Source organism: Motacilla alba, chromosome 20 (genome assembly GCF_015832195.1).
Source record: "Motacilla alba alba isolate MOTALB_02 chromosome 20, Motacilla_alba_V1.0_pri, whole genome shotgun sequence".
NCBI classification, from domain to species: domain Eukaryota; kingdom Metazoa; phylum Chordata; class Aves; order Passeriformes; family Motacillidae; genus Motacilla; species Motacilla alba.
This window is the reverse complement of record NC_052035.1, coordinates 7,893,231-7,912,206: the sequence shown is the minus strand read 5'-3', so window position 1 is coordinate 7,912,206 and position 18,976 is coordinate 7,893,231. Positions and strand designations below refer to the sequence as shown.

General features: G+C 57.1%; 1 protein-coding gene across 4 annotated transcripts in view; it reads right to left on the bottom strand.

Moving 5' to 3' along the window:
* Positions 1-18,976, bottom strand: part of NOL4L (nucleolar protein 4 like) — a 63,937-nt gene that overhangs the window by 12,216 nt on the left and 32,745 nt on the right. The window contains exons 1-2 of one of the 4 annotated variants that reach the window (XM_038158693.1): positions 15,089-17,438; positions 8,939-9,080 (exon numbers count right to left, since the gene is read on the bottom strand). In XM_038158693.1, coding sequence (XP_038014621.1) covers positions 8,939-9,047 — 109 coding nt within the window. In that variant the 5' untranslated portion in view covers positions 9,048-9,080; positions 15,089-17,438. The other 3 variants (XM_038158691.1, XM_038158694.1, XM_038158690.1) reach the window with 3 other exon arrangements.

Genomic DNA, 18,976 nt, shown 5'->3' with positions numbered 1-18,976 from the left:
ATGGTGGGGACCTCCTCCCTCAGCTCCCCTGGCATGGCTGCCTGCACCAGCAGGGCTGGGGGCCCACAAAATCCCTGCCAGGCAAGGGCACCAAGAGAGGTGTCTCCTGGGAGGAGAATGTGCAGGTGCCCTGAGCATCCCCAACCTGACCTGCACATCCCCAGACCTGTCCTGGGCATCCCCGACCTCCTCTGGGCACCCCTGCAGGATAAAAGCATCCTCAACCTGCTATGAGCAACCCCAGACATCCCCAATCTGCCTTAACTACCCCCACTCTCCCTGGGCATCCCACTCTGCCCTTGCCCATCCACCTCCAGCCTCCTCACAGCCCCCAACTCTGGCCCCCCCGTTCCTGTAGGCAGTGACAGTCCTGCACTGGCTGCTGACACCAGACAGGATCCTGGGGGTGACACCTGGACTGCCCCGATTCCTCCACGTCTCAGGTTTTCTTTTGTGTCACACAAAACACACACAGCAGCAGCTGCACGTCAGGTTTCCACCCGATGCTGCTGCGTTTACGAACCCTGGGTTTGCTACAGGCAAAAGATATTGCAAACAAAGAAGAAGATGTCTCTAGGAAGCTGCCAGGTGGGATAAGGAAATGAAATGGGAATCTAATATCAGTAGCCAGCACCTACTAAAAGAACAATTTAGTTTATACAAGGATGGATGGATGTAAATAATGAGGTTTTTAAACCCATGAGCTACAGATATTTTCTTATTTCTGTATTTTTACATGTTATGCTCTACCAGAAGCTCCATAAACCAAGTGGTGGGTTAATCTCAGTACTGTGAGCAGAGAAATGGCCACAAATTCAAACTGGGGAGTCCGTGGGTTCAAGTGAGAATGGCCTCAGCCAGCTTGAAAATGCAGACGAGCTCAGGAAGGAGCTGCGGTCTCCTTGTTGGGATGGATGGGCTGGGGATGGGGATGGGGATGAAGCTGCTCTCTGGGCAGCTTCACTGGGGTATCTCCAGCCCACAGTCATTCCTGAGAGGAGCTGGGGAGCAGGAGCTGGGGGAGAGGGAGCAGGAGCATTCCCACCTTGGGTGCTGGGACCAGATTTAGGCTCCTGCGTTGCTTTGGCAGCCGTGTCAGGACTCTGAGCAGTGGTGGGGCTGTGTTGACCACACTCCATTTCGGCAAAACCCGCCAAGCTCCGGAGCTTGGAGAGGTTTTCCGCATCTCCCAGCAGTGCCCAAAGCACATGTCAGGAGCAGGGCTCCAGCAGCAGCAGGCGAGCAAGGCCAGGCTGCGCAGCCATGAATATATTCATTATCAACCAGCACGAGCCTGGTGAGCTCCCTGCTCACGGCTGGAGCTTGGCTGCACGAGGAGCCCCTCTAATGAGGATAATTGGGAGCCCCCCTGCTCCACCCCCGTGCCCTAATTGAAGCAGATGGAACTGCAAAAACAATGTCACTTCTAACCGGTTTGATCTTTCGGTTGGAAAACGGGACTATTTCGTTCTCCTGTTTAATCCCCTCGAGCTGGGGCTCCAGGGCTGCATGGAGGTGGAGGAGCCCCTGGCACTGTGCAGTAGAGGCGAGGCTGGAGAGCCCAACAGAGGCAGCCGGCGCTGAGGTCCATGGAGTGCTGCCCTCTTTGGCCCCTCCACAGAGGCCAGACCACGACAAGACACGTGGTGAGGCCGGTGAGGTGGCTGTGGGGGAGCAGCCTTGTGCCTCTGCTGCAGCCCCGGCATCTCCCCGGCATCAGCCCAGGAGAGCAAGAAGCAAAATGGCTTCTTGGGCCGCGGTGCTGGGGGAGGAGGGGATCAGTCACTTATTAAATGAATTAATCAGGGCTCAGCGTTTTCATTTTGAAGAGGCTGCTGGATTATCCTTGATTTCTGTGGCACTGGATTTGAGGAGATCAGGAGGGGAAGGGGCGATTTCCAACACCTGCTCCCCGGGAGATTTTATGGCGGGGAAGTGGTTGGGTTTAACGTCTCTGCCGGCGCAGGCCACCGCACCACTCTCCAGAGCAGAGTTAAAGATGAATGGGGCAAATTGTTCCTCCTCCTGTCACATCTCCAGAGCGGAGACAAAACCTCTTTTGACTCAGGAAACAATGAGCTTATGTAAGAGCCAGCGGCCCACGGAAACCTCGCCGCAGCCCCGCACCATGCAGTGGGCCAGGGTCCACCCGGCTCTGCCCACATCCCGCTGCCATGGGACCCCTGGCTGGCCTTGGGGCAGCCCTCGCTCGGCTGCTGCCCACCTGCCTGGGTAGTTGTGGGTGTCACAGCCATGCCAGCTCCCACCAGTGACCCTTGGTGCCCCGTGGGCTGTCACGGATCCACCAGTCATTGCCCTGCCTGCTATGGCTCCACGGGTGATGGCAGTGCCTCTGCCACACCTGAGTCTTCCTGTGGCTCGTGGGTGGATCTGTCCCATTTCCAGCCTGCCACGGCACCGGAAAAGGATGGAGCTGCACACCCAGCCTGGGAGTGGCCATCAGGAGGGCATAGAGCATCCCACCGCCGCATGCCTGGAACAACAGCCAGGAAGATGAAAAGTGCCATAAATTATTCACTCACAAAAGAGACAAGAAGGGAGAAGAAGGGGAGGAGGAAAGCCTGCGAGGAAGGGATACTTAATACAAATTAGAGAGAGCGAGTGGGAATGGGGGCCCTGTGGGGGGGACACTGCCGGGTGTTAGAGCCACACTCATTAGGGGCAAGGGACCACCGCTGCAGGGATCCTGCACTCATGACTGGGTGGTGAGTGGCAGGAGAGCCCTGGCCCCGCACTGCTCACACAGTCAGAGCACGGAGCCCTTTTTCTCCAGGTCCTGCCCACCGTTTGCCTCCAAGATGCGTAAGAAAGAAAAAAGCAACGCGGCCGCGGGCCGCAGTGCACTGGGGATGGCCAGGTTCCAGTTAAGATGCTCTATTTCCTGTCTTCCTTCACCAACGCAAACCTCGTTATGTCCCAGACAAAGTGTCCACCCTCCACACTCCCTCCCTGGGTCCCTGCCTCGACCAGAGCCCTTGACAAGCCAGACATCTGGCAGGGCCGGACACAATGCGCGTCTGCAGGGAGAGCTTGGCCGGACAAGGCAGCGCTGTGCGGCCGCCTCCCTGTCCCCTGCCATCAAAGGTGCCCTCCAGTGCCGTCTCCCCCCGGCTCCACTGCCCAGCCCGAGGGAGCAGCTCCCTCCGGCACCGGGATCTCACCGCGCCAGCCCCGTGCTGGACGTTGTCCCATGCACCAAAGCTCGTCAGCTCCCACCGCACAGAGCAGCCTTGTCACAAACACTCTCTGTCCCTCGGTTTTCCCTTCTCCTTCCAAACACTGTTCCTTCCCTCCCACTGCTGCTCCTCCAGCCACCTTGCAGCTCAAGGAATGCTTGAGCAAGGAGCTGGCCCTTGCTCACATTGAGGAAGGAGGTGGCACAGACCAAGCCTCTCCTTGTGCCACTGCTGCTGGCAGCCACCCGGATCCTGCTGCAGGGAGGGGACATGCCGTGGCCCCATGCTGCCTGGGCACTGCCTCTCCCCATGCTAAACAAACGAGTTTGGTGGGTTTGGGCTGGATTCATGCCAAGCTGGTGCCTCCAACACAGACCTACCACAAGAGAGACCCTGCTGTCCACCCCCAATCCTTTAGGAACTGTCCTTTAGCACTGCGGGGGTCACCCGCTGTCCCAGTCACCCTTCTGGTTAGGGGTACTCAATCTGGGGAGGAAGGGAGGGGCACAGGTGGTGCTGGCTGTCCATAGCCTGGTGATCCTCTCTGCCCCAGATTAAGGAAGAGACCCCCAAAACCCTGCTCCATGCACCAACAGGACTGACTGGGCAGTGCCTGCACCAGCCATGAGAGTGCTGGAGCCGAGCTCAGTGTACCAGGCTGGGAAAGCCACAACAGCCTCACAGTGTCCCTGCTGCACCCCCAGCCTGGCAGCAGGCAAGGACAACTTTCAAAGGACACCGAAAGAAGGGTGTTTATCACAGGCCAGGGCCTTTGCTCGGGAGGAGCAGATGTGCCCCTGGAAGAGGTGGCGGGAATGGAGTCACCAGCCCAGACCGCTCAGGCGAGGCAGGTACGCGTTTGTTGACTCCTGCTGTGGAGCCAGCACGGCATGGGGACACCCTGGAGAAAGAGGAAATAGATCCCTCATGAAAATGAGATAAGGCTGTGTCCAGCTGTAGTAAGGCCTGGCTACTGGTCCTAGTCTTGTTTAGGGCTAAGGCTTTAGGGGACCAAAATTCAACACTAGCACAAGAAGCCCTGGAAAGAGTAAGTATTTTGCAGCTTGGGCTAAGCAAGTGTCTTGGGGTCCACAGGCCACCTCCTGCACTAGCCAGACATCAGACAGCTGCCCGTGGTCTGCTGGGCTCCCTCTGTGGCTTACAAAGGGTGTTTGTGTTCACCTGGAGTAGGGCTAGGCTGGCTGGGAGCTGTGTGACACCCAATGCTGCAGCAGTGACCCTGTGAGGGCACAGTGAGGTGGGCGCCACTGCCCTATGATCGAGTGCCAGCTGTCAGAAGTGCAGCTGTGGAGTGGGACATCACTTGGGGATGGAGCCTGGCTTTTGGTCAGCACTTGGCAAGAGGCTGCTCCTCCCCAGAAAGCTCTGTCAAACCAGTGGTTCAGGGGAGCTGGTGGTGTGTAGCACATCGTGGGCATCTCATCAAGTGCCAGCAGTGTGACCCAGAGCTGTGGGACATGTGCCATACCAGCAGAGGGACTGCTGTGCTGGGCACAGCTCAATGCCATCCCTGACAACCCAGGGCAAGGTGTCCTGGGGAGTGACAAGCCTTACCAGCCCCTGGGACAGGATCTGGAAATAATGCTTGCCCATATGTCCTTGAGGTCTCTCCTTGTAGCACTCCTGAAGAATGTCCCCAACACCCAGAAGCCTCCCCAGCCAGCTGCCTCAAGGGATGCCCCCAAGAAGCGTGTGCCTTCACAGTTAAGCAGGTTAAGAAAGTCCTTTCTCCAAGGTCTGGATTAGCCACTGCTGCTCCGGGCAGAACAGACTCAGCGGGACGGCACGTGGGGATCTCAGCAGAAGGGGATCAGTCCAACATGGTGCCATGAAGCAACCCCATGTTCCCCACACAGAGTAAGCACACCACACACCCAGGAGTGAGTTTTCCCTGCTCTTCAAAAGAGGCTGGAGAGCAGCAAGGCCTGCCTGCGGGCTGAGCACTGCCCCTGGGCAGTGGAGCAGGATGTACAGCAGAATGTACAGGGACAAGGTAAGGTGGATCCTGTTACTGGGCAAGACAGAGGCTCTTCTATTTGAGTTCATGCACTTTGCCATGTCACACACTGAGGTTTGGGGTCTGACTCCTGCTTTACTTTCAAGGGCATTGCACTTGGCAGAAAGTCACAGCAGGCTTGGGGTGGAATACCCAGCCCCCCTGTGGTGGGATACCCCGCTCAACCCCTCACACCAGACCGAACTGGGAGGTTTGTAGCGCAGTGCTCGCCTGTGGAAGCAGAGAGGCTCTGAAGATGGATAGAGCCCAGCTCAAACTGCCACAACAACACAGCACCAGGGCCTGGGACCTGCACTCAGCAGGGACTGGGCATGGGATGCCTTCAGGAACGGAGATGGGCTCAGACAGCAGGACGGCGCAGCACTCAGGGTCCCTGTGCTCCCAGCGTGTGCTGGCCCCCGCAGATGTGTCCCTCCAGGATGTCTGGCACAATAGCCCCGCTCCAGCAGCAGAGTTTGTGTTGATCTTGCTGTTGCTTTGGGCAGCCGTGGCTTCCTGCGGGCACGTACGCTGTGAGCAACATCCGACTGGGAAGGGATGTTGCTGGGAGCTTCATGTTTTCCGTGCTGGGGCCCGCAGGATGAGTAACAAAGGAAAATGGAAGGAGCGAGTGTGTGTGTTCAGGGTGTGCTCAGGGCTGGCTGGTGTGCCCTAAGTCCCACCATGTGCCACTGCCCCAGCAGGGACCCCGGCTCTCCTGACTGTGCCTGCTCTGTCCAAGACCCTCCCAAGTCTTCAGGTGTATTTTGCTCTCCCTGCAGTTCCAGGGCTCACACCAGCTGCAGCATGGCTGTACTGGGCCAAGGCTTCTGGGCACCCAGGACAAAGAAGGTGTTGGCTTTTGTCCCAGCTGCTTTTTAGGCCTCTGATGATTTAGCAGGTACCTGTTTATCAAAGCATGGGATGACAATTCCCTGCTCTCCCGCCTCTCTGGATTTCAAACAGCTCTACTTTATGCTACAGAAGAGCACTTGCCACTCACAGGCCTTGAAAAGACGTGGAGCTGGTGCTTTGGTCCTTTAAACAAGACTTTTTTTAACAAGTGTGTCAGACGATACTGCTCTCCTACTAGGCAACTCTTCATTAAAACTTTATACTTTAGCAAGCCTTTCACTGAAGACACACTCCAAGCATCACACCCGTCAAACAGCAGCAGGCAGGACCAATTTAGTCACTCAGAAGGTTTTCCTGAAGACAGAGAGTATCCAGTCCTGAACAAGCTCCCAACTGAAGGACGTGGTGTGCAACCAGATCCCTCTGCAGCTCCAGGATGCCCGGAGCTGAGCCCGGCCTGGCTGCAGGGGATGTGTGGGGCTCATTTTAGCACTGGCTGGAGCTCTGCAGGACTCCTGCAGGGCACAGGGGACAACTGAGCACAGGAGATATGGGCAAACTTCCAGCTTGGGAGTACTTGGGCTGTCCCAGTGCAGGCACTCTGCTCTGGCAGCTCGGCCAGCTGGGCTTCAGGGAGGCTCCACAGCTTACGTGGTCACATTTTTTGCACAGCCTTAGCAAGCTCGTGTGAACCCGGAAAACACATTTGTTTCCAAAAAAAAAGACCTTTCATAGGTCGAGAGAAGAGGAAACTGAAGAGTGGTCGAGACTTTGATTGTGCACGTTCCCTTCCCTGCAGCAGTAATCTGATTTTCCTCTCACAACATGCTCCTCTGCTCCTCTGCTCCTCTTCTTTAACCACCCACTGCCCTCCTGGGTTACTCCATTGTCCTTCTTCCATTCCCACTCTTGTGTGTGCACCATTCCTGGGTGGGAGCATTGGTTTGGCAGAGGGACTGACATGAGGCAGCATCAGTCTGTATTTAGAGCTCTGATACAGATCATGGACATTCCCATAGGCACAAAACCTCAGTCCAAAAAATGCTTCTGAAGTGTGACAGCCTGGTGAAAATGGCAATTCCTGGGTTGGTTTTTTTTTTATGGGTCTCATTTGTCACCCTGGGCTTTGCTTGCTTATTTTTTTGACACCATCACTTCTGATCTACCAAAGTCTACCCAGTTCAGCTGATGCTGACACCAGGGACACTTGCATTCCTATGGGACTATTTCTGCTTTATTTCTCATCACTGAACCTTACAAAAGAAATTAAAGGAGCCAAGAAGAGCCCCAAAGAGGACACCTGCTTCTGAAGGAAAACCACAGGGCATGAAAAATTGGAAGCAATTCCTAAGAGGGCGCAGAGAGAGAGAGGATTTAGCTTTAGTGAGAACATCTTGATTTGCCTAAATACGTGAGTCCCTTATTAAATTACTGTCCTGTTGAATAATAGTGTTCAGCAAAGGGATCAAAACTGTGTCATTCTAGATTGTAAATGAGACTTGGGAATTCAGTGGTGAGGGCTAAGTCACAAGCCTGAAATGTCCCAATGGGAGAATGGCAAAGTTCAGGGGGTACAGAGAGACCCAGTCAGGCCACAGGGATGAGAGGCTGGGCTTGTTGGGGTGGAGGCTGCAGCCTAGTCCTGAAGAGCCAAAAGCTTCTATGGGAGCAACTGTGTCACCACCAAAACACTCTTCCTCCTGCCAAGACACAGCCCCCTGGGGCCCTGGGCAAGCAGAAGTGCCCGTCCCACCACCGGGATGCAGTGCTGTGCAGTCAGGTTTCACATCCTCACCAGGGCTGCCTGGCTCTGGGGCTGGGGCTGGCTAGGGAAAACCAGCAGTTTCCCAAAACTGCAGATTTGCAATGGAAACTGAAGTGCCACAACTCACTGGACTGAAGAGAGCAGTGGCCCTGCTGGCCCTGGGACTGAAGAACAGTGGCCTTGTTGCTCCTTCTGTCTCTACCATCCCTGCCACTGGCCACTCCACCAGCTAAAAGCCACCCCAGAGAGACCTGCCGGCACAAAAGCCTTTTCTTCCTTTAGGGGTGGTTTTCCAGTCCCCTTTCTTAAAGCAGGACCAACCCAGTGTCAGCTGCTCCTCAGATTCCTCTGCAGCAGCCAGGCTGGGACAATGAGAGATTCAAGCTCCTGAGCAAAAGCCAGTAACAGTCCAACCACCAAATCCTCCCAAGCATCACGGCAATGAACTCTGACCTGAACTCGTACTTCTACCACTCATTTACTTGCTCTTGTATTTCAAGCTCGCATGTTTCACAGACGCAACACACCACCGCTCTTCACAAAACTCTTCCTCCCACCCAGCCCACGTGCGCTGCTTTCAGCCCTTCCAGCCGCCGGCCCCGAGGGAGGAGACACCCACGTTCACCCCGCACAGCATCGTTCACCCTGCACAGCATCGCTGTGGCTGCTGCAGATTAGTCACAATTTCTTGCCTGGGGGATGCAAGACCTGTGAAAGGTGCACCTTTCCAAACACAGAAACCTGTGACTGCTGCAAAGCCTTGGCATCCTCCCCGTGTTCAGAATTAACAGTGATCCTCATCACCTGGGAAGAGGATGTGGGGAACAAAGTCCTCCCCTTAGAAGGGGATTTAGTGACCTTTTTCTGGAGGAGCTGAGAGACAGCTCCAGGAAGAAGGAACATCAGCTATGAGCTGGACATGGCCCTGGCTGAGCAGGAACCCAGAGGCTAAATTGACAGGACTGGAAGCCAGCTCTGAGCTGATATGAAATCCATCCCACAGGTGGGGACACCTGATCAGAAAGGACTGGTTAATGTTTAATCAGTCACAAAAACATCCTGTGGCAGAGGCGTGGGGCTCTTCCCTCCTGCCGGGGGACTCACCGTCCTCATGGCCGTGCAGGTTCTGCGGGCTGCGCATGCTCTCGTCCTGGCTGGGGCTCAGGCTGGAGTTCAGGTGCTGGTCAGCTGAGATCCATGTGGAGTCGTTCATATCAAAGTCCTCGCTGCTCACCGACGTCTCATCCTGGAGGCAAGCAGCAAAGGGTTAACTCATGGAGCTATTTCCTTTCCTCCTTTCTCTGGCTTTAACATCTCCTCACCACACTCCTTCCTAAAAACAATTGGGTGGGCAGCTCCTGTTCCCCGCCCCGAGAAGCCTTGCTGGCCCCTTGGGCTTCCCAAGGCCACAGCAAGCAGCCCTTCCCTGTGCAGGGCGAGGTGGCTACCCCAGCGGGGACCAGGGCTCTGCTTCCTGCCTGAAGACTTGCCTGAGCAATGGCACTGTCTCTAATTGAGGACAATTAGAAAGAGCTCACATCCTGTAGGAGCGGATGGCTGAGCCCTGGAGTTTACCCTTTAATCTCCATCCACCCCAGTGTGCTCCTGGCGAGGCAGCGGCGTGGGGGAGCTGAGGACAGGCAAGAAATGGCTCCATAAAACAACTTGGACTTTTCTGAGATCAAATCATCTGCTACATGAGGAATCACCAGAGCACTGGCAGCAGCAGGAGCAGCTTCTGGGGCATATCTGTACACAGGTATGGATCCCCAAAGGTCTGCACTGCCTGATGCTGCAGAGGAGGCTCCTCCAGACCTCTCCAGAGGGATACTGCCTCTGTACCCTGATCAAAAATGACAGCACACACCTTGGGAAGGGGCTGGGCGAGTGAGGTCCCCAGTGAGACACAGTGAGACAAGGACACCCCAGCTCAGGCCAGGGACCCCAGCCAGCCGCCTGCTCCCTGACGATGGCATAGATGACATTCCTCTCTCCCACTTCTGCAGCTCAAAGGACATTTTCTCTCTCCCTCTCTCCCTTCTCACTAACCTTTACAGTACTTCGAGACACAGCCCTTGGATCTCTTCCAGTGCCGGAAAGGTCAGCCACAGGATTTCAAAACCATCATCATAAAGGCAGCACTGAGATCCTGAATGAGAGGAGGGGCTGTGGGACCTCCCCAGGCTGAACTCTCCCAATGCAAAGCTTGGGAGGAAGCAGATACGTGTTCCCGTATGGACACGGTCCTGCTGGTGATCCCTTTATCTGCCTTCCTCTCCCTGCTCCCCTCCCAAAGCCAGGGCCACAGACAGCCCTGGGGTGCAGGGGAACACCGAAAATGTTTCCAGAACCGCTTTCAACTCTGCTTTCCTTTGATTGAAACATTTCAAAGGCTTGTAAACCTCTCTGCTCTTGTTTTTTTTACCCTCCCCCTGGTCCTGAGATAAAATACAATCCCCGCTCCCTTTCCGTGTAAGCAGTAATTGGCAGCACCCCTCCAACCTACGCCTGCTCCTCATAAAAACGGCCCTGTCTGGCTGCCGCTGGCTGATAGTTTTTATTGTGAACAAACAAATGTCTTTAAAGACAGGTTTGTGCTTTTCCTCCCAGCTCCTCGTCCCTGCAGATACATCTGCTGGCTCAGGGCTCGTGCTGGCCCCAGCCCGCTCCCTCCATGTGCCTCCCGGGGAGTTTCCTGGAATTTACGGCTTGTGAAACCCTGCACGCACCAAGGGACGGACTGATGGACAGACGGACAGGGCTCTGCAGCCCCGTGCATGCCCCCCACAGGGACACCCTGACACCAGACCCACCAGGTGTCCCTGAGCAGCCCCCCTGTGCCCAGGTGGAGCTGAGCAGGAGAGCAGAAGATAAGGACAGGCACATTGTTCCTGGCTCAGCACAGCTCCACTGCCACACCAGCCACAAAGCAATCCTGCCTCTCCAGAAACTCCATCTTGTACGTACAGGAACAGAACTGCAAAGGTCTCCCCGTTGCAAACTATAAATAGTCCTTTATTGTAAGCATTTGCAGGGAAGCAGCCACCCTAATATCTGGCCTTCTTCACAAGGCTTACTCAAGATTACTGTCAGGCTTAAGAGACAAATGCAAATGCCAAGGTCCTTGCTGCCCACAGTCTCTCACCTGTCCGGTGAGGAGGAGGAGCCAGGGGAGTGACCCACGATGTTTTCAGGTTGTTCGGGCTCAGGTGCAGAGGACATTCAGCCTCAGCACCCAAACCACAACCCAGGAGGCATCACCTTCTCCATGCACTCAAGCATGGAGGAGAAGCAGTGACACGAAGGATGCCTCGCATGCACATGCGATGGAAAGTGCATTACAAACGTGTACAATTCTCTCGAGGTGCAATACCATTCACCTATTATTAGAAATACTCGGGCTATCAAACCAGAAACTGATAAGCTATAAATGACTCAAGTTAAACAAGGCTGTCACACGTCCACCAGTCCAGGATTCAGCCACCAGCAGAAAGTCACCCCCTGCTTTCCAGCCAGAGCTTTCTGCTTTCCAGCACTAATACCCTTGGACAAAATGCCAACAGGATGAACTTCTGGCACCTCAGAGCTCCCACTGCACAGCCCACCCCAACAGAATGCGAAGCCAAATGTGCAGGTGGCAGCAGGAGAACCCCTCCTGGCAGTGGGAACTGTGGAGAGAGCATCCACTGCCTGCTGAGTCTGGGCAGCCACCCGGCTCTGCCCACACCACAGTGCCCCAGGAACTCCTCACACCTTTGTGCCTCTTTACTAAAGAAAGAGAAAAGCCCCAGCCTCAAGAGTGGCTCTGGCCGTCCCCATCACTCCCGCTCTGGCATCCTGCACTAGCCCTTGGCTGCATTCCTCACTGCTTGTAGGGACACCAGAGGCCACCAGCAAACTCCTGCCTCAGCACACCCCTCAGAGACCAAAGGCTGAACGCTGTGACCTCCAAGGGCTGCCCATGAACTGCTGGCACTGCCTCCTCATACCAGGGACAATCCCAGGGACAGGAGGCCCCAGCAGCACCGTCTGCCCAGCCACAGCCGGGAGCACAGGGACAGCAGCACTGCACAGCACAAATCCAGCCTCAAAGCACAGGACACCAGAGCAAGATCAAAACTGCTGGCTAGGTGGGAGCTCGGAATCTCCCTGGATGCCAGTAACCTGGCTGAAGGCTGAGCCTTGCAGTGGGCTCCCCATCCAGCCAAACAAGGAAGCGTTTCTCAACAGCAGCCACAGCCACGACTCGGAGCAATACGGTAAATGTAATCTACCCTTCCACCCTCTTTTGGCTTGCAAGTCAGGCAGCTCATTCTTTTTCCTCTCTGGGTTCTCAGGAGAATTCCCTCTGCTAATTTCTTCTTTCCTGTAAACAAACTTCAAATGAAACTTTCATTAGAAAACAGAATGCAATCCATTACCAGTGCCTGTCTCAGGACCTGCTGCCTTTTCCCCAGTTCCACACCACTCGTGGCACGGATGGAAGTGCCAGTGGCGCCCCAAGCAGCCAGCCCAGAGCCAAACCCTGAACCCCAGCGCTGCTGCTGCCGCCCTCCTCCTTCCTGCCTTTCCCAGCTCTCCGGAGAGATCTCCTCACCCCGCAGTAAAGTCCCATCGCTTTGTTTCCAATGTTCAAGGGACTGAGCGATCAAGGGTCAGGCAGCAGAGCTCCTCTCTGCAAGGGGAAGTCAGATCCTGCTGCTGCACTCACAGGGCACACCCAAACATTGGAGCAGGGCTCCCGGCACCACTCAGGGTTTGGAAAACAAAATCCTTGCTTCTCTCCTTATCTACAGTCCAACATTCACAGCTGCTCTACAGACATTCACAGCCAATATTTTCTACCCAGCAGAAGCAGACACTCACATGTGCAGGGCTCACACTCCACATTTCTGTCCCACTTTCCATTCACGATCTTCAAGCACAGTGCCTGCAAGTGTCCGCTGAGCTTCCCAACTTCGCTGCGAGTTAGAAAACTCCTCCTCGCGTTATAAAGCTGAAAACCCCGGGTACTGACAGCCACCCTGGTTGATCCAAGAACACAACGAGTCGCCGGCAGATCCAGAAACCTAATCAAGCCCCCCGGACTGCAAGGCTGTAATTGCTAGACAATGTTTCTTCACCTAAGCTCTTCCTCCTGGAGAGCAACCTCCCACAGCACGGGCTGGAGCAGGGCAGGGGGGGAAGCTACTCTTATAACCGCGTAAATATATGCAAGACTATCGGTAACCTGCTTATTTTACAGCCAGGCTCAGTTTCTCGGGGACTGCCTTCCAATCTCTCTCCAGTCATTTACATGCTGTGCCTCACGTTTAATATGCCTAGCTCCGAGTCTCAGGACGGTTTATTTTCTCTCTTTAAGTCCTTTTATTTTAAAGCATGTCCTTTCACGCCACAGCCTACTATCCCGATGGGATTTCCTTCCGCGGAGCAGGAACCGAGGCTGTGCGCCGTGCAACCTCCCCAGCACGCAGCCACGCTCAGCTTCCCACCAGAACCAGCCGTGTTTTTAGAATCAACAAAAGGCAACGCGTGACTGCCAGCCCCCAGAGCCGCTCCACTGCCACGCCGGTGCCGTGCACGACCTGCCCGGCACAGGCAGCCCCCAGAGCTGCCAAACCTGGCCGGGGCAGAGCTCCCCGCGCCGTGACCCCCGGCAGCGGCGCGCAGGGACGAGCTCTCAGGAAGGCAGCCTCATCTCCGTCTCAGCCACTGTTTAAACCCAGCCCTCTGAGCATGCCAAGAAGGTATTGAACCAGATTTGACCCTAACTTAACCAGTTCCGCGCAGAGAAAGGCTTACTAATGGAAGATAAAACACTCCGGGTCAAAGATTGGTACTGCAGCCTCAAATACTGTGGTGGACATCGCCTCAAAGAGCCTCGCAGCCTCGCAGCACACGGGTGTACGCGGGCTGTGGCGGCGGTGAGCTGTGACTGCGCTGCCTACTCGTGTGTACAATTCCCACACCAAAGAGAACATCCCCGGCGCTCTTTGTCAGGTCACTTACGTCCTTATTTACCGCGATTGCTGCCGATTTCCACGGGACCCGGCAAAACCCGAGTAATTTCCCAGTTCCCGAAAATGGGCAAACCGGTTAATTTTAACGGCATACGGCAAATGGAAGAGGAAGGGAAGCTCATCCCCTTCGCCCCCTCCCCCTTCTCTAAGAGCTCTTCTGGGAACCCCCCGAGCATTCCCACAGCCCCGAGGCGCGGGGAGCTGCCAGGGCGGGGGGCGGCCCCGCAGCCCCTTCCCGGAGCCGCTGCCCCGTTCCTGCTGTTCAGCGGGGAGGTGCTGAACGCGGGGCAGGGGGGACCGGGCAGCACGACTCCCACCAGCACCACCACCCCGGAGCCCCGCACCTGCCTCCCCCGCACCTGAACTTGCTCACAGGCGTTTGCTTTTCCATGCGAGGTGGGGACGGTGACTGATACCGCGCGGTGTGAAAGGGCACTTTGCTCTTCCCCCAGCACCGGGAAGCGAATGTCGGGGGTGGGGGGACGGACCTGGTTTTGGAGGCGGTGGCCAAGAGGAGCAGCCCTTTGGGCTGAGCGGCCGGGGGTCCCCCTGTCCCCACCCTCCCCGACGGCCACGGGACCCCGGTGGGACGCGGTTCCCACGCGTGTGTCCCCGCGGCAGCGAGGTGCGAGGCGCCGGGCGGGAGTGCCCGTCCCCGTCCTACCCCCGGCCGCAGGTAAATAGATACACCCGCGATGGAGCCCTGCCCGCGCGTGTGCGGGGCTCAGCGTGCGGCGAGGATTGACACGTAAGTAGGGCTTTACCTCCAGGGAGGCGGCTATTTCCAGCACAATCCCCTCCCGGGGTCGGGGCTGGTGGTGATGGCGGCGCGGGGCCGGTGCCCGGGGATGGCTGGGGCCGGTGCCCGGGGATAGCCGGGGACGGAACGCTCCCGCCGCCGCCTCCTCCCACTTTCTTCGGCGCTTTTGTGCTCTTCCGGGCGCGGGGGAGCCGCGCCGGGCGCGGGGAAGGACGCGCCGCCCTCCCCCCCCCCGCCGCCGGGCAGCCGGGCGGGCGACCCGCAACTTCCCGGGGCCGCGGGGCGGCCGCTCCCCCCGGAGTTGGGGCCGGGCCCCGCGGCCACCGCCCCCCCCCGCCCCGCCCCGCCCCGCCCGCCGGTGGCCCCCCCTCCTCCCCAGCCCCGCAGCGCCGCGGCCGCGTGGAGCCCCCGCGCATCTCCCCCCGCCCGCCGCCCCGGGGCCGGTACCGGAGCCCCCCGCGGGCGGGCGCCTACCTGGAGCGGAGCCCGGGGCCTGCCGGCCTGCGCCAGCCCGGCGGCGCGGCGGGGAGCGCGGGGCGGAGGGACGGAGGGACGGAGGGAGGGGGCCCGGGCTGGCGGCGCTCCGGAGAGGCTGACAGCCAGCTGCTGCCCGGGGAGAGGGGCCGGCGCTGCGGAGCGCGTCACTCCCGGCTCCCGGGGGGGGGCCGGGGAGGCGGAGGGGGGCGAGCGGGGCCCGGCCGCGGGCGGAGGGGGCGGGGGCGGCGGGGGAAGGGGAGCGGGGCCGCGGGGGGCGGGCGCACCGGGCCGGGCGCGGCGGGGGGCGCGGAGCCGCGCCTGGAAGAGCACATTGTGGAGGGCCGGGAGGGCCCTTCCCCGGGAGGAGACAATGTCCAGGGCCGGGCGCCTGCTGGAGAGCGCGAGAATGCGCGGCCGGGGCACGGTACGGATGGGTTCGGATCGGCCGGGAGGGCCGCTACCCGCCCGGGCATCCTCCGCTCAGCACGGCCCGGGGGGCTGCAGCCGATCCGGGGACCCTCCGCTCGGCACAGCACCGGGGGCTGCCGCCCGTCACGGCCCGGCCCGGGGACCCTGTGCCCGCCCGGCTCGGTGCGGCCCCGGGAGCTCCGTCCCTGGGTCCGCCCGTGTGCGGCTGCAAGTGCGGGGCCCCTGCCGCGAGCCCCGGGCGCGGTGCGTCCCGCAGCCCCTTCCCCGCGCGGTGGGTGCCGCGGTGCCGAATCCTTTTGTTCCCGAGGATTCTCCCTCGCTCCGCGGGAGCAGAGGGACCCCGCGCTGCCGGCAGCACCATCAGCCACCGCCGCAGCCTCTGAACGCTGGAGCAGGGCTGTTGGGAAACCAGCGGCTTGCCCAGCACAGCTCTGGGCAGGGCAGATCTGGGCTGCCAGATCCCAGGGAGGATGGGGATGCTGCGCCCCAGCTCTGGCAGGGCAGCGCTGGGGGTCTCGGCATCCCCCAGGCTGGGACCCGCTGCCAGGCTGGGCTCCGAGGTCAGTGGGTCAATGAGCTGTACCTTAGTTTGGGATCACCATGATGGGATGGTGATCCCCACCACAGTGATGGGCGCCAGCATTGCAGCATCCCCCTCCCCAGCCCACCTCATGCTTCACTATTTAATGGTTACAAAGGAAATGGTTTATGAAATAAACCAAGTGTAGCAGCTCAGTGTCGAGCCTGCAATAGGCTGGTACCAGAAATGGTGCCAGAGCCAGGATGGGAACTGCCAGGTTTGGGTTTATGGCTTGTTAGTGGGAATGTCCAGTTGTGATGTTATCTGTTCCAGCATTAACCACCTCACTGCCAGGGAAGAGGCAAGGGAAAAGGGTGGCTTAGGAAGATCTGAGGCCAGAGGTGAAAATGGGCATCACTCACTACTACATTTCCATCTTCTCCAGGCTGCTCATGGAGCCAGAGGCTGAAACGCAAGCACGGGAGTCCTGGGGGCCTTCCACAGGAGCCGGATGGCTGGGAGGCCAGTGGGCTGCGAGCCCCCAGCTGCAGGGACTTCTCTGCACTCTCTTCCAGCTCCATGGCTGCTGCTCCTCCCTAAAGCTAAAATAAAATCCTGACCATTTAAGGTGAACAGGAGCCTTGCTGAGAACCTCAGCAGAGCGGGCTTTAACCCCTTCCCATTGCTGGGCTTTGTTTACTCCTTGCACTTCCTTTGGCTTCAAGCTAGACCAGCTTAAAGCCATTTGAGAGAGCACATCCCCTGGGAGCAGAGTGCCTGTCCCTCCATTTGGTGAGCTTGCAGGACACAAAGTGGCCAGGATGCGAGTTTGAAGCACAGTCACTATTCCGTGCTGCCTCACCATGTGGACACTCTTATTTTATACTAAGTGCCTTTGTGTGGGTTAGCTTAATCCACTTTGGAAATGGATTAACCTAAATTTCACATCGGCAAACTTAGTGTGCAACAGCCGGGTCCACACAGGGAGTGAGGGAGGCAGAGACACTCAGCAAGAGCTGCTGGGCAGGAGCTGTTCCCTGCGCAGGAGAGGGGTCCTGACCCCAAGGGGGGTCACCGCTGTTACAAGTGGGGTCATGAGCCCGACAGAAATGCAATTGTTCGTGCCAGTGCACGGGGTCACGAGGCTGGCAGAAGTGGGGCTCACCAGCGGAAGAGGGGCTGCCTCCAGAAACAGCCAGGGAGGCTCTGGGAAACAGCCCACCAAGCGCCTTTCTAGTGGGTACTTTTCGGATTCAAATTGTCTAGGGGGAAATAACTGGCAATTAGATATAGAATTGGTAATAATAATTTATCGAGTTGTCAGGAACAGGGGTAAGTGCCTTACGAGATTACACATTAAAAAAAAGTACACCATAACAAACCAGTGCTGCTGTTACTATATCACATATATATATACATCAAATATATTATTTATAAGTCACTTCCTTCGCTCTCTCTTCACAATGTGTTCATTACCTCTGGTACCTGCCAGCCCCCTCACGTGGACACAGATCTGCCCATGCAGAGAGCCTGGGGCTCCCTGTCCAACTGGGAGGTTAGGGTCCTGCTGGATTCCCCCAGAGCTGAGCTGCGGGTCCTGGGAAGAGCCATGTCCCAGCTGTGACAGCACCCACACCACAGAGCCTGCCCGAGCACCAGGCAGTGATGCTTCCAAGGGCACCGCTAACAATGACCTGACCTCATCTGTTGTCATTTCCTAAGGCAAGGCTCCACAAGAATGCCAGGGCTGCTGTCAAACCCAGGAATACACGACTTTTAAGGCGCTGCAGGAGCTTAATTGAATGGTTGTGGTGCTATGGATTGTGGGCACAGGGATCTAGCGGTGGGAGCAGGGAGTGCAGGCTCTGGCCATCAAGCCAGAGAAGTCACTGACTCATGGACGACCTTGTGCGAGTCACTTGATGTTCTTGTGCCTCTGAAAAGTAGGTTAAATAACAAATGGGACCTCCTGCATTGGGTCCTCCGTGACCATCAAACCCTGCTGAGGAATAAGCAGTGAAATGCGATTCTCTTGGGGGCCAGGCCAGGAAGGAAATGGGCAGGAGGGACTGAAGGAAGTCATGGCATGAGTGGCAGACACAGCTTTTATCCACACTGTACCTTATCTGCCATCCCGAGCAGAGTCAGGGAAAAAATGGAGGGTAAAGATTTCGGAAACTTCCTTACAGAGCAAGTTCCGTGTGGGCTAAGGGCTGTATTCCTGCTTCATCCTGATCACTCCTTCCTCAGAAGCAGCAGTAGTTAGCATCTGGCATGGGCATGAATAAAAGGGGTTTTCTCCTCCCAGGAGCCAAGACCAAGAGAAGGAAAGGAAATACAGCTCTGTACTTCACAGGGTACACCAGTCACTGCCAAATACAGGAGCAGGAAAGGAGTTGTTTCTGTGGATGGAATTTTCTTCTTCTGGAGTACAGGGAATGGGTGTTTGACGGGACAGGTCCCTGACAGTCAAATATCCCCTAACATTCCTTTCCACTGCCCAAGTCCCCAGCCCCAGCAGCGATGTCTGCACTGCTCTATACAGTGAGGACACCCCTCACAGCTTATCTCTTGGTCCCCCAAATCAGAATTGAGTAACCATACACAGAACCCCCACAAAACCCATTTTTGGCCATTCTCAAGCATTCCACATGGTTCAGAATCCATCCATCCATCCTTGTGAGTAAAACTGACTTCTCAGCTCCTTCTGAGCACACACAACTCCTGGTGTGGGTCTGAGGGGTGTGTGCAAGCAGACAAGGTGCAAACCTGCCCACGCAGGTTGAACAGCAGCAGAAACAAAAGCAAGCACACAATTCAAGGTTAAAAAGCTGAACCACACAGCTTCATCTTCTGTAATAACGGAAATCATTAATAACAGTTTGCACTCTCAAAGTAGTTGCCATCCAAGCTCTTGAAGAGCTTTATTAGTGAGC